This window comes from Nomia melanderi, chromosome 1 (assembly GCF_051020985.1).
Source record: "Nomia melanderi isolate GNS246 chromosome 1, iyNomMela1, whole genome shotgun sequence".
Classification (NCBI taxonomy): domain Eukaryota; kingdom Metazoa; phylum Arthropoda; class Insecta; order Hymenoptera; family Halictidae; genus Nomia; species Nomia melanderi.
Window position 1 is genome coordinate 32044271 of NC_134999.1, and position 13734 is coordinate 32058004.

The following is a 13734-nucleotide window of genomic DNA, read 5'->3' on the forward strand; positions in this document are numbered from 1 at the left end:
TAAGTTTAAAGAAAGAGATCAATATTTATTTGATGCTCTTGCAGTGATAAGCGTCGATCTTTTCTATTCTCACAATAGAGAGGAATTATAAATTTAATTTCTCTGCACTCATATAAATATAAATAGGACAACTGTTCCGCACACTCCGCACACATTCACGCGCTCATTCTCTCTGTCTCTCTCTCTCTCTCTCTCGCACGCACTCGCACGCACGCACGCACGCACGCTCACTTAACTAATCCTACAAACTAAGAGTCCGCGTTAGTTACAATGAGAGAAAGTAAAAGAGAAAAAAAAAATGGAGAAAGAAATAAAACAAAAGTCGAAACTGATTCCTCGTACTTTTGCAAAATACAATAACACTCGCTTGGCGTTTTTTTCCTTCTACGTACAAGAAAACAGAATGGAAGACCTCGGTGATTCTTGTTGCGTAAGGCACTTAAAATACGATACTCTTCTAAAACGTATGTACAAGGCGACAAAAGTTGGGACAGAATGCAAAAACTCGGGATGGTTTAAGGGGACGGGGACCGCGCGCGAAACAAAATCGAAACGTCTAAAGAATAACGCGAACCAAGCCCACGCGACTCGACATCGAACGAAAAAAATCTTCTCCGTTTTTTACATTCTCCCGGATTCTCCAACGTTACGATAGAACTATTTACAAGGCACTGTATAAGGCACTGCCTCATAGGCTACTGGCCGACGTGTACGCACTCGGTGTACTCGATAAAACTCGCGTTTCAACTCGGTCTCCTAGCTGGCAGGACACCGTTCACCCCCCTAAAGAACAACGCGATACTAACGATACGATAAGGAACAATATCCGTGTCCGTAATGTATTATCTCTTTCCCGGTGCTGAACGACCGATCCACGTGTCTTCAGTCAGTACATGTACATGCATATATAATATACGTACATATATTATATATCACTCGAGACTGTCTCTATCTATCTACCTCCCAATCTGTCTTAAGTATACTTCACAACCCCACGATTGTTTACCACGGTCTCCATGGTTTGTCTTCGACCTCCGGTACAACGCTCTTCCTCATCACCAGGGCGAGGGGTTTCTGGAGCGGTGGGCTGTAGACCCGCGGGTCGAACTCGGGGTCACTGGTGTAGCCGTTCGCGGGCGAGGTCGCGACGTCCCTGTGGCTGTTGCCGGTGTTGAACGCGGCGGACTGTTCGCGGAAGTTCGCCGGTGGTCCCTCGAAAGCGACAGGACTCGCCGCTGATGTGGACGTCGAGCTGGCGGAGGATGTCGACGACGAGGCGGACGCCGTGCTTGCCGTTCTCTGAGGAATTGGGATCAGAGTAGGCAGAGGCGAGGGTGGCGCGGGCGAGGAAGCTGGCGACGTCACCGGCGTTGCCTTCGCTCCCGCTGGCAGGACTAGCGCGATGTCTCCGTTGGGCAGCCTGGTGGGCACCAATTGTAGACCGGTGCCGTTCGCGTTGGTGAAGAAGATTCCGTTCGATTGTTGGACCTGGATCCTTGGGGTAGCGTCCACTTGGGGCAGGATGTGGACCTGGAGCTGCGTGGTCGGTGGCGCCGGTTGGACAGGCTGTTGGCTGGCGGTCTGCGCGTTGGCGTTGCTCGCTTCGACCGGTCCAAGGCAGGAGGCCAAGTGGGCCATCAAACGCCTCTTCACCGACGCGTCCAGACCGGGAAACCTGCCAACCTCGCCGGCGCATTCCGTGAATCCAGCCCGGAATTTGTTCAAGACGTTCGGGTCGGTCGCCGCGGCCAGGGCAACCTGTTGACGCTGGAGCGTCTCCAGGTGCTTCACCGTCATCTCCAGGATGTCCGCCTTCTCCAGCTTAGAGTGTCGTGCTGGCTGTAGTCAGAAAGAATCGGTCGGTTATATAAGGGCTCGGAACATTTGGCGAAGTCGCGATTAAACGTCTCGGGGGGATGAACTCGAAGTTTATAAAGTAGAAGGTGTCATTACAAGGGATCTTGAAAGCGTGACGTTCGCGGAGTAGAACAGATAAGACACTTACGTCTTTCTTCATTGCGTCCAGGATGAGAGTCTTCAGGTCGTTTAGGCAGTTGTTGATGCGGGCTCGCCGCCGTTTCTCCATAATCGGTTTATTGCTCTGTAACAGAAAGGAACCGGCAGGTCAGTCTTTGCTGCTCAACTACTCCAATTGGGGGTAGTTCGGGGGACTTTAACAGCGGTCTTAGAACCCGGGCTGAGACAACAGGGCAAAGCTAAGCACACTGTTCTGTTGCCGTTCAATGAATCGGAAAAGGGAGCCCCATTGAAATCGGTCGAGGCCTATCTTCGCTACGTTTTCATCGACAGTTTTGGATTATCCCCTAACAACCACCCCTGTATTCAAATGCAACGAACGCTTTTACTCGACACCCGTAATTTCAAATTTCTTTCGAGAACACTATTTGCCCCTGTCTCGAATCTTAGACGATCCAAGACATCTGACAGATTTCGATATCGTGACAACGTATGAGGGTATTCTCGAGGAAGAATCTGACGCATCCGTGAATGACACTAACCCGTCGATTCTCTCCGGATCTCCTGGTGGTGGTGGTCGTGGTGGTGGTTTGCGTAGGGGGCTGACCAGCCTCCTGGGGCACGTGTTGCGCCGGTGGCGTAGCGCCGACGGTGACACCGCCGGTCGGCATCGTGGCACCCACCCCGGTCACCATGTCGTATCACAAAATAAGTCAAGCGAAAGAGTAGTCACGACAAATTGCTGGCACAATTTGCCGCAGCACTGCACTGGTAATCCAAGATCGCCGCGTGTACGCACTCGACACGTCGGAACAGGGCCGTGGGCCACACGAGGGTGTAATCCAAAAATCGTGGACCGCGGCCGGTGGAGCAAAGATCAAAGGAATTAGGACTGATCCCGAGAACTCGGCTGTACGAAGTGGAGCAGTAAGCAAGGCTCGAACTTCTCGGCTCGTCCCCTATAGTCTTATGTATCGGCTCGATGACTGAACTCACTGAACTCCGACCGCTCGGTACAGGCGTCAGAGCACGACTGACCGAACGAACGACGAACGTCTTCTGTCGTCTCGTCGAAGCGTGCCACCCGATGGAATGCCCGGTGGAGGCGCTGCCACTAGAACGGTGGGGGAAAACCTCGACAGACCGACTGGAGGGGATAGCGCGTGACGGTTTAACCTGGGCTTCCCTCCACCACCCGAATTCCGACGGTCGGACGGCACCCGGTTGCCTTTAAGAGCCCCCACCTCGAAACCCGGCCCCTCTACCCCTACGCCGGGTTCCGAACCGACGACCGTGGCGGGTTGCCTCGCGCGGACCCCCACTACGCGACCGCCGAACTACGATCGATCGGATTTTTCTGCACTGTCATCGGGAGATTTTTTGGAAAAAATACCCTTTTGCTGGCTTCCGATACCCTCTAACTCCCGAGCAGCAGGGCATACCTGGAGTCACGCGTTCAACATTCTTTCTTAACAAACGAAGTGTAATTAATCGTTTGAGATTCAGTTTTAGAGGACGTCCTTTAGTTTCGACGACGAGGTTTTTGGAAATTTGAATCTCGAGAAATGCAACGAGACCGCAGACTTAGATAAAGAGGACTCGTAATCCCATAGGAGCGACGGCAGACAAAGAACAATAGCGCGCAGCGTTACCCGCGAGCGGCGATTAGTCTCGTGACGCGTATCGCGCGTCGAAAGGTCATTAGAACCGGCTGGCCGGTCCGCGGCGCGATCGAGTGGAGTGGTAATGGTAATTTCTAGACGGACACGCACGTATGCCCCGACTACGAACGTCATCGGGGCTTATATTACGTTCTTCGAAAATAGCCGAGTGCCACCGTGTGTCGAGTGCGGACTGACGCACGCGCGCACCACTGGCACGTGCCTCCTACTCCCTCCCCACGTCTTTCGAAATTACTCTTTCTACTTGTGCGACCGATTATACGCACGCCGCGGCATTTATCTCTCGCGTACGTGCACGTACGCGAGCCACGGAACGCTGATACGTATATTCTCGCGCGCCACGGGTAAATTGATAGGCGATCCCGATCGATCTAGGGCTCCTGGCTGGAAGCTTATCGGGCACTCGTGTTCTGTGATTGCAGCTAATAGGACACTAGTCAGCTCAGAGTCTACTGCAGCGTATAATTTCATAGAAACTCCATCGAGCTACCGAACGCATTTAAAAATTTCAAAATCCCAGTGTGCATCTCATGAAAACCAGTGCTTCGATGAAACTGAAAAATCTAGACGATCGAACCGCTAAACACATTTCGGGCCACCAGGGGTTGACAATTCGAGGATTCAACGGTAGCGAAGCTAAATAGCCCTTAGCTAACATCAGGCCTATCTCAGGCGCCCTTCCTTCCCAAGGAACATCGCATCGCAATTTCCCAAGTCACCCAGCTCCCGTCCCATTTCCTGCCTGCCAGCGCTAAGTACTTCCGAAAAACGTCTGTCATACCCGGAACCAGCTCCCACGGCGACTTCGCTATCAGCGGTCGTCTGAGAGCACAGACGTGTCAAAGTCTCGCGGAAAGATAATCGGTGGGTGCCGCGTCGACGGTACCGGCGCCGAGCGAAGCCAGCCAAGCATTCAGCCGCCGAACCTCGGCCGCTTGGCAAAAGGGTAGGAAAACGAGCTGGCGGCGAGCGTGAGCCGGCCGGAGTGGGGAGAGAAGCAAGCCCAGGAGTTCGTAGAAGCGCGGTAGGTGCGACGAGGATATCAGCTGGCTGATCGTGCTCGTGTCGTCGCGAGCGAGATAGGGGAAGGGAAAAAAAGGTTGTGCGGACGTCGGCAGGATAAAGAGGATCGGAAGCGAGGATGGCAAAGGTGGAGGGAGACGGAGCGAGATCCTGAAGAGAGGAGAAGCGAGCGCCGAGTGCGACGCGGCCGGACTGCAAGCGAAAACGAGACGAGAGATCGGCGGCCGCCAATCACGTGACCGGGAACCGATGCGGCGTACGACGATCGCGCTTCCATTGGCCGGCTCTCTCCCCCACCACCGAATCGGCCTGAGGACGAGCGTGCCGCGCGCGACGGTTGCGTGGGTGGTGGGGGCGCGATCGTCATTCGACTTTGAGCGGTCGAGCGGCGCGGCGGCGTCGCGGCGCGTGGGTCGCGGCCCTCCGGGGCCACTCGATCCGAAGGAATGCGTGGGGGAGAAAAAGCGTGCGGCGTGACGGGGAGGCGGATACCTGTGACCTCCCCGGGAGAATGCGTTTCGAGTGCATCGGGGCTCGTGGAAAATTGGGTGCAGGCCGTAAGTGCATCGACTGCTCCCCCTTCGGCGGGGATCGAGGGTACGCTTAGGCCGCGCCGCGTATATTGAGAATGTAATTGGAGTACACTAGACGGCTCGCGGGAGTTCAGTCGCGCTTCCAGCGCGCCGAGCGCGGGACGTGGAACTGTTCGCTCCGTGGAGATGAGTTCGATGAGGATGTGGGATGCACTTGACGATTTAGGGAAGTGTGCAGGATTTTTTGTTGGCTCGTTCTCGATTGGGCAGGGAATTTAGAGGGACGGAGGAATTTTGATCTCGTAGAAATGAACTTGGAGATTTGTTTCATTGTTGGCAATTGTTTTTGAGGATGATTGTATTGCGATTTTAGTTGAGTTTTGTTGTCGGTTGTAGTTGGTTGTATTTGGATGGAGATTCTTTTGATTGTTTGCGTGTTGGGAGATAATGATTGGATTTTTAGGTAACCATGGGAACGTCGGTTTTTATGTAATGTCTTTTTGCAGCCTGGTTGATTGTATTTGATAGAGAACTTGGGAAACCGAGGTGTCTGATTTATAGCTGACTTTACTACTTAGCATATCTAATCACTATGTTGCAGATTGTAATTAGAATTCATATCGCGATAGATTCTTTTGGGAAACCATCAGATATCTTTGTTGCAGCTTGCTTTCGATGAAAAGTAGATCGGAATTGTTTTTATAGAAAATACAAGGAATGTAATTGTGTTTTATAGATTAACACTCTAGAGTTACTTTAGATTTCGTTAGTGTTTTAATATTTGTAAATGTATTGCGTTCTTTCATATTAATTAGATAGACGTTTGTACATTCCTTGCAAAAATGAAATAGATTATTATGACCTTAAAGTTAAAGGTCTTATCGATCACATTGTTAAATGCAGTTATGTGCAATATCGAGAGTGCATTCGTCATTACACTTCGAGAAACTATCTAGGTATAATTCAGAAAATTTGACGATTCTCGAATAGCGAGTTGCATAATGTTATATTTAAAAACATTGCAAACTCATTTCTGAAAATATTATAACGAAGGATACAATTGTACAATTATTATTCACTGCTGTTCAAGTATTGATAGTCAGTAAATTCAAGCGACAGTGTGCACCGATAGTGTGCTTCCATCTGACGGTGGTCGCCGTAAGTTTTTCCCTGCTTCCGATACGTTCAATCTTTCGAACCGCGTCGGAAAACAGAATTCCTCAATTTATTTATCAAATCAATTTAATATCGAAACACTATTCATTCAGTTTCTTTTCCTTTAAATCACATTTTTCACCCAATAACATATATAAAAATATCTTAACCTGAATATTCACAGTGTTATTCTAGAAAAATCATAATTTCAATTATTCCATTCGCAGATTTAAATATCGTCTAATCGGTCACGCAAAATTATCGCGTATTTCTCACGTGTTTCTTCGAGTGAACTTTTAATAGTTTCCCGGTGTCTATGAGTCACGCAAATACGTCTAGACAGTCTACAGATAAGGATCGAAATACTTTTATGGTACACACGGTGGTTGTTAATCTCGCAATAAATTCTGCGAGCGTAACATTGAAATTTACCTCTGAGGAAAAATTATAATAACAACTTCTCACTATTCTACGTGTAGTGCGAGTTAAAATGAAAAAGATTGACATTCGAAAATCACTGAGTAACTCTTAGCACGAGAAATAGATTTCTCGAAGGTGTTTGAAAAATTATAATTCAATGTCACGGCGATTAACAAAGATTAATTCCACGTTCGCAGATTATCCATGCAAGTAATGGTTAACAGTTATTCACTGAATAATTTTTCGGTCAAGGAACCTCGGTCATCTTTATCACTCCTTTTCACCTTCGATAAAAACCACGTACCGGATTCACGTGCTTTGTTCCGCGCTCGAATTCGACTATCGCTGCCTTGAATCACCCACTGAGCCGACAGATCACGTGTTTAAGACACTCGACTGTTCTGATAAAATAGATTACACCGCGATATCCATCGGAGCCACTTTAATTCGACGCCATTCCCGTTCTAAGAACACATTTCTCTCGTCGTTGCCTCAGCGTACTTAACGCTGCCACTTCTCGTAAGTCATTCACAGAAAAATGTTAACAATGACGGAGATCGATATTTTCTTTGTAGCGCTTTGCATAGCCGCTTCTGAGCGCATTCAATTGAAATGACGGGCTGATTTCAATCGTGATATTCTGTGCACGTATCTTTCGCAGTCATAATAGAAGTACAACTTGTATATTGAAAATTGGTGAATAGTTTAATAGATGATTTCATTGAATACATCAGTTTCTTGATGTACGTATATTTGTCAAAGGAAAGAGTGTATCCAAATTGAAGAAATGCGTCTAGGAGAATAATGTGGTTCGTTTGTATAATTACACAAACGAATCAACAATTCCAGTAGAATTCCACGCGAGACAGATACAGGTGTCCCATAACGGCACTATAAAAATCAAAGAAACACCGAACCCGCCGAACGAAAACCTGGTTAGAATACAAAGGCGCAAAAATTTCACAATAAATACCGACTTCCCCAACGCATTTTAATCGCTTGATTATTCAAACGACGTGTCACCTGACCAGTTCTTATAATCAGGGTTCCACTTTAGCTGGAAATACTCGCCCCATAACGCTTTGTTTACGTCCCAAAAAGATCATCAAAGAGAAGACAGGGATTCAATTAACACTAATGTAACTCATATACTATTCTATAAGCATCATTGGGCGAATGTCTATAACGATTTTAATCGATCCAATTACACGAACATATATCTTGATTATCTATTTTTATACCATCGATTCCCTGATTACTTCGCTAAACAAAGAACCGCATGTTCGAATGCAGCCGACACGATGAATTTCCACGATCGCGAACTTAACCTCTTCAAGGAAACTATTTGAGGTTAGACAAACATGATTTTAGTTCCCGTCCGACTGCAATTTCTTTGTTCAACCTGATACAAATGGAACAACACGAACACGAACGGAAGCAGCTATGAAAAACATACAAAGAAACTCAAGTGTCGATACACTTTAATGTTAAACCCCTTCGCTATATCATATCTCGCAATAAAAATTTGAAAAAAAATCCGACAAATTCAAATGTCACTTCCTTCGTTGAACACTAGTTAAACCTGACTTTTCTATAATCAATCGTTAACCCTTACGCTTTGTTTTCTCTAATACAGTATAAACTGCAAACATTCATCGAATACAGTTACAGAAGATAACCGTAAATTTCTCGTTATTCAAACAGCATTGCATTAAAATATACAGTGCACACTAACACGAAGAAACCGCAGCGTATTAAATCGTCCCGTGTACTTATATTCTTACGACGGTCGCGTCGTCTGCCTAAACAAATGGGCATCGACTGTGCTGAAAGCAATAGAACAAAGTATGCAATAACTGTCCGTAAGCCTAGTCGAAGGTTCCATGTCCCGGTCAGGATTTTTATAACGGTCCAGCAATTATGCATCGGCGGCGGTTATCGTTACCGATCCCACGGATTCTCCTGGATCACTGGACCGTCTTAGCGGTATACCTGACGGGCGAGCTATCCGCGAGCCCCGCATGACTCATTAGCTTTATGGGGTGCCCGTGGATTACGTACGTCTCGGCTGGTGGCCGGCTGAAAGAGCGCACAGAGAGCGGCATCGGCTTTGCCAGCGGCAAACGAACATTAATATTCGCTCCCCTTGCGCCGAAATATCAGATTAGGGCGTCTGGCCATCCGCTCCCGCTTCCCGTACTTTATTACACCGCGGGCCGGGAAAAATAAAGGAGTAACACAAAGAGCGGGGATATCTGGACACGCGCTGAGTAATCAGATTTCGCGAAAACCGTGGCTGTTTTCTGTAATCCGCACTCGGACGCGCCGGGAACCGTAACTCGGCCGGATAAAGAGAATTTTATAGCCGGCCGGTGCGTGTGCACGGCGTAACGAAATTATTTATCGCGCGCTCGTTAGCGGGCAGCTTAAACATTTTATTCGGAGCACGGTTTTTCAACCCCCTCGTTCGAATTTCTTTTTGATACGGCGGGGGGAGATTGAAACGCTTTGGTTCGCGATTCAATTTACTCGGAAAGAGGGGAGAGCGGTGCGTTTTTCGCGTGGGCTTGTAAGGCGATCCGTGGAATTCTGTTTGCAGATCTTAAGGGTGCGTTTCGTTTTTTCTATGCTAGGGATTAGGGACTAGGGAAGTGGTGAATTGTCTTTGAATGTATGAATCTCGTGGGAAAATATCTGCGTGGGAAAGGTTTCCTGCGTTTGAAAGTAAATATATTTGAAGTATACGATATTCATTTTGTAATTTGTACGTAGACAATATTGTGGGTTACTTAGCGGTCGACTTAATCTACAACAGGTGAATTCTTAATCGAACTCCAAAGCCGAAAGAACAATGTATCTTTATTACCAACGATTTCACATCGAATCAACCAATTCCTGTTTTACCTTCGCAAATACACAAATACATTCCGTACAAAAGAACCCAACCAAACTTTCTATCAGATTCCCAGCAACAGCCCAGCAATCTTCCCACGAAAAACGTCGCTCCGCTAAAATTCCTCCACAGTGAGTACGACTATCGGTCGCAGAATCCCGTGGAGGGGCGACGTATCCCATCGCTACGGTTTCGCGTCTGGTTCTCGAAACGAGGAAAAAAAAAGAAGGAAGAAATCGAGCAACGAGAGTCGCGTGTGCCATTCCGATCCCTATCGTCCCGTCGAACGTGTTCGATTTGCGGGCCCGGGGCGACTCATAAAAACGGCACTCACGAATCGTGCCCGCGTTCTCGCGCGCGTGCACACCCGTTCCTATACTTACGTGTGCCTAAACGTATGCGATAGCTGACTGACAGGCCAACAATTTCGCTCTATTATCGGTTAAGCAAATACCGCCGCGAGGGTAGTCCACGCTAATCCAGCAGCCGCGTGTGTACGTCTGCCAACGAATGAAATCGGCTTCACGGCGGATAGGCTGTAATCCTCCTTCCTCCCCGCGATTTTTTTCCCCGGCCAATTAGAGCCGGCCGTCTCGGGAGTCCGTAGACCGTTTCCGTCGTTGTTACATTCAATAAAGGGAAAGTGGCCGCGGGACCCGCGCGGAATCGCGCATAATGGGGTGCATAAAAGGGTCTCGCGGCTCGCAGATGGTGCCTCGGAGTTGCATATTTCGTGCAGCCCCGTGGAACTGGTTTCGCCCGGTGATTAGAAATGCGTTTAGACGGCCGGGCGCACACTTGCGGCGCGCTGTCGTCGTGCGCGGCTCGAGTGCATCGGGAACTCGATAATTGTCGTGGAACGAGGTGGCTCGGCCTCGAGGTGGATTTGCATTCGTCCCGAAGACGGCTGTTGCCTCCCGTGCCTTCCGGGGAAATTGGAATAATTTTCGGTGACGCGTTGAATATTTAACATTTCGTCGGCCGTGATCGTGCTAGGCTATATTGTAGCGCTGCTCGCGACCCTCGAGATTCTGCGCGAATGTAATTGGAGGAGAGAGTAAAAAAAGTGTTTCGTCGTTTTATAAAGTGTTCCAAGTTGTGCGCAATGGAAGAATTATGAATTTTAATTGTAGTTTGCGATCGGATGTGATTGTAATTTTGTGAGTAGTTACTGTTGGACTGTAGTTTGTAGTGATATGTAATTGTGTGTATAATTATGTCTCTTCATGTAACCAGTGGTTTCATGGGAGGGATAGAGGTGTGTGTTTGCGACGGATACGCTTCAATTCCTTTCGGACGCGGTAAAGAGGGTTGTTATTCAAAATGAATTCCGAAATAAAACTGCGAGCGCGATGAAATCTCGCTGCCATTGTCCGCCCGGCGAATGAGGGAAAATCTAGCAACAGCAGTAATTCATACGGACGCATCGCGAAGAATAAAATTTGCCGCGCGCAAATGCGGAAAAACTGCGTTCGCCCGTGTCGGAGCTCGTTCGTGTAACTTTCGCGACCGCGCTGTAACGACCATAAATTTCCCTAGCGTGTATTCCATCGAATCCTCCATGGACACGCGGAAACGTTTCGGCCGAAAACGAAAATCGAGTTTCCAGCATTTTCATCGCGTAATAGTATTTTACAGAATTTGCATACACCCGCAGCTATACGCGACTCGCTTTTGGAATTTAATGAAAAATTTGGCTCGCGACAAGTTTAAACGCGAAACTTTGTTTGTAAAATGCAACGTCGGCGTTTTAATTTTAAATTTCGCATTAAATATTCCCTCATTCCCCGGTAACAATGTTTTCTAGTTTTCAACGTTATTCTGTAATATATGTCCAATATTTCACCATTTTATTATTCGCAGCTTTTAAAATATTTAAAATTTCCTTTATTAATTCGTGTCATGTTACGAAACATGAGTGTCAAAACACATCCTTTACCAACAATTTTATTAAAACTCAAATGAAGAGAATATTTCCAGAAACTTTAACACAGTTGTTTCATTTTAAAATTTCTAGAACTCGATTCTATATACCGTAGATCTATGATAGATAAAATATAATTATACAATGCAGAAAAATCGTTAAAGAAATCTGACTCCAGCTTCAAAATCCTTCTAGAAATCTTTTCCTCAACTGTTTCTTCTCATTTTGCTATTATTAATATAATTTTTACGACTCTAGCGTAAAATCACCCTTTATTTAAAGATCGCCCGTTCGTCAGGGGTGGCAGCGAAAAAGCAACCCTAACCCCGGGTGCATTTTCAGCCACGATTACGAGGGAACTGAGCTTCTCTCACGGACGAATTAAAAGCAGCTTTTTCACCGTCGTTTTTCAAGCCGTCGCCGACCGGGCGAGCCGTGGGAGGAAGGTCAAACGAAAAATTGCAGGATACCATTTTTCAGTAGCCGGACAAACGTTTCGGCCGGGCCGAGTCACGGTATGATCGTGTTTACGGCGGGCAAGTAACGAGGGAGGTCGTATTTCTCTGTGTCGTCGGTGCAAATAAATCTCGAAAAATTGTTGTTGCGCCCGCGTCCCGAAAACAACGGCCGCAAAAAAAATCTCCGTGTCGCCGCGTGTATTTTTGTGCGTTTCTTTGCCCGTTTTTTTCCTTCGCGAGCGTGAAAAAAACGCCGGAAAAATCGGAGGTTCAATAAACGCGCACCGGAAAAAAACTCTGCCTTCCCGGCGACTCGAAAAATGTTTCTGCTCTTTTTTTTCTACGCGCGCGAATCGAAAAAAAATGTTCTCCCGATCCCGCACGATGAAAAAATCGACCCGGCTAATAGGTTGCCATCAGGCGCACGAAAGGGGTAGCCCGGCGAACTCTATAATTTTTAGTCGACGAACCTTTCTGCGACCTTTCTATGGAACTTGAAACTTACCTGCTGCGACCAGGACGTCGTTATGGTTTTCCTCGATCGGTTGTAAAAACGGGAGTTGCGAGTTTGAAAAATTTATTGGGTGTACGGATAAATGTTTCGTTATTCGATGTGAATAGTGATTATTGATTTATTGTTTCCAATATAAATATGAACTAATTTTCGTCTGAATTTAACACTAAAACTACAGGTCACATCAAATTGACTTCAGAACCTTTACTTTGCGAGTGTTTCAATTACGAAGGCCTCTCTGCGAATGATTTTTAATTAAATTTGTGTATTTGCACAGATATATAGAAGACCCGTCGAATTCCAAGAAACATGTTGTTTTAGATTTTATAAGTGGTTGGAAAGAAATTACTCTAATTGCTCGGTACTTTTAGTGTTAAGGATTGTAGAAATCAGAATTGAGACTTATTTTAAGAAATTATTAGGATATTTTTTGAGATACTGGTAATATTTCTTATGACAGTGATTGTTTATATCATATACAAACATTTGATTTTAATACTGTCGATATGAAACTCTGCGGACCGAAAACTTTCATTACATATCGTACACGGATAATAACTGCAGCGTATAATTTCTGTATTGGATGAATTATTGCTGCATGCATTTTATCGGTTGCCCACGTGAAAGTGGTTTTAAATGCCATTTAGATCAACGGATTTATTATACGTGGCTCGAATCTGGTTTTCAATTTATATAATTTTTCGGATTTGCGAGTATGTGTGGAGAGTAATTTCACATTCGACATATTAGGCTCGTATAATCTATGGTCATGTTCGTATATAGAATGTAATCTGTTAACGGACAATAAATGCATATGCAACAGTGATTAAGGATTAATGGAAACGGTTTAATAAGGTTTATCAGAGCATAAATACGAATACAATCGGCCACGATAATAGAATGGCTGGTGTGATATAATTCCCGTCGGTTTATCGACGTCATTTTCAGTTGAACAGTACTAAAACCCTACATTTAACTTTTTCGTACAGTTATCGAGCGTCATTAGCAGGAAATTTCTTTTAATTATTCTTTAATCCGTATTTGCGCAAGACAAAAGTGTTCCAGGAAAAGTAATAATACTTTCACCGAATTTCCGATATAATGTTAAACCCGACGGTGAAAGGGTTCGCCCTTACCTCAGTGATCATTACCTTA

At 46.4% G+C, this 13734-nt stretch overlaps 1 protein-coding gene across 1 annotated transcript; it reads right to left on the reverse strand.

The window, feature by feature from the left end:
- On the reverse strand, positions 1-3149 carry hry (bHLH transcriptional repressor hairy). The gene is made up of 3 exons (XM_031980154.2): positions 2520-3149; positions 2006-2101; positions 1-1839 (listed from the first exon to the last, which is right to left on the reverse strand). Exons 1-3 carry the CDS (start codon positions 2670-2672, stop codon positions 1003-1005), a joined length of 1086 nt encoding a protein of 361 aa, XP_031836014.1. The 5' UTR covers positions 2673-3149; the 3' UTR covers positions 1-1002.
- Between the last annotated feature and the right edge of the window lie 10585 nt (positions 3150-13734).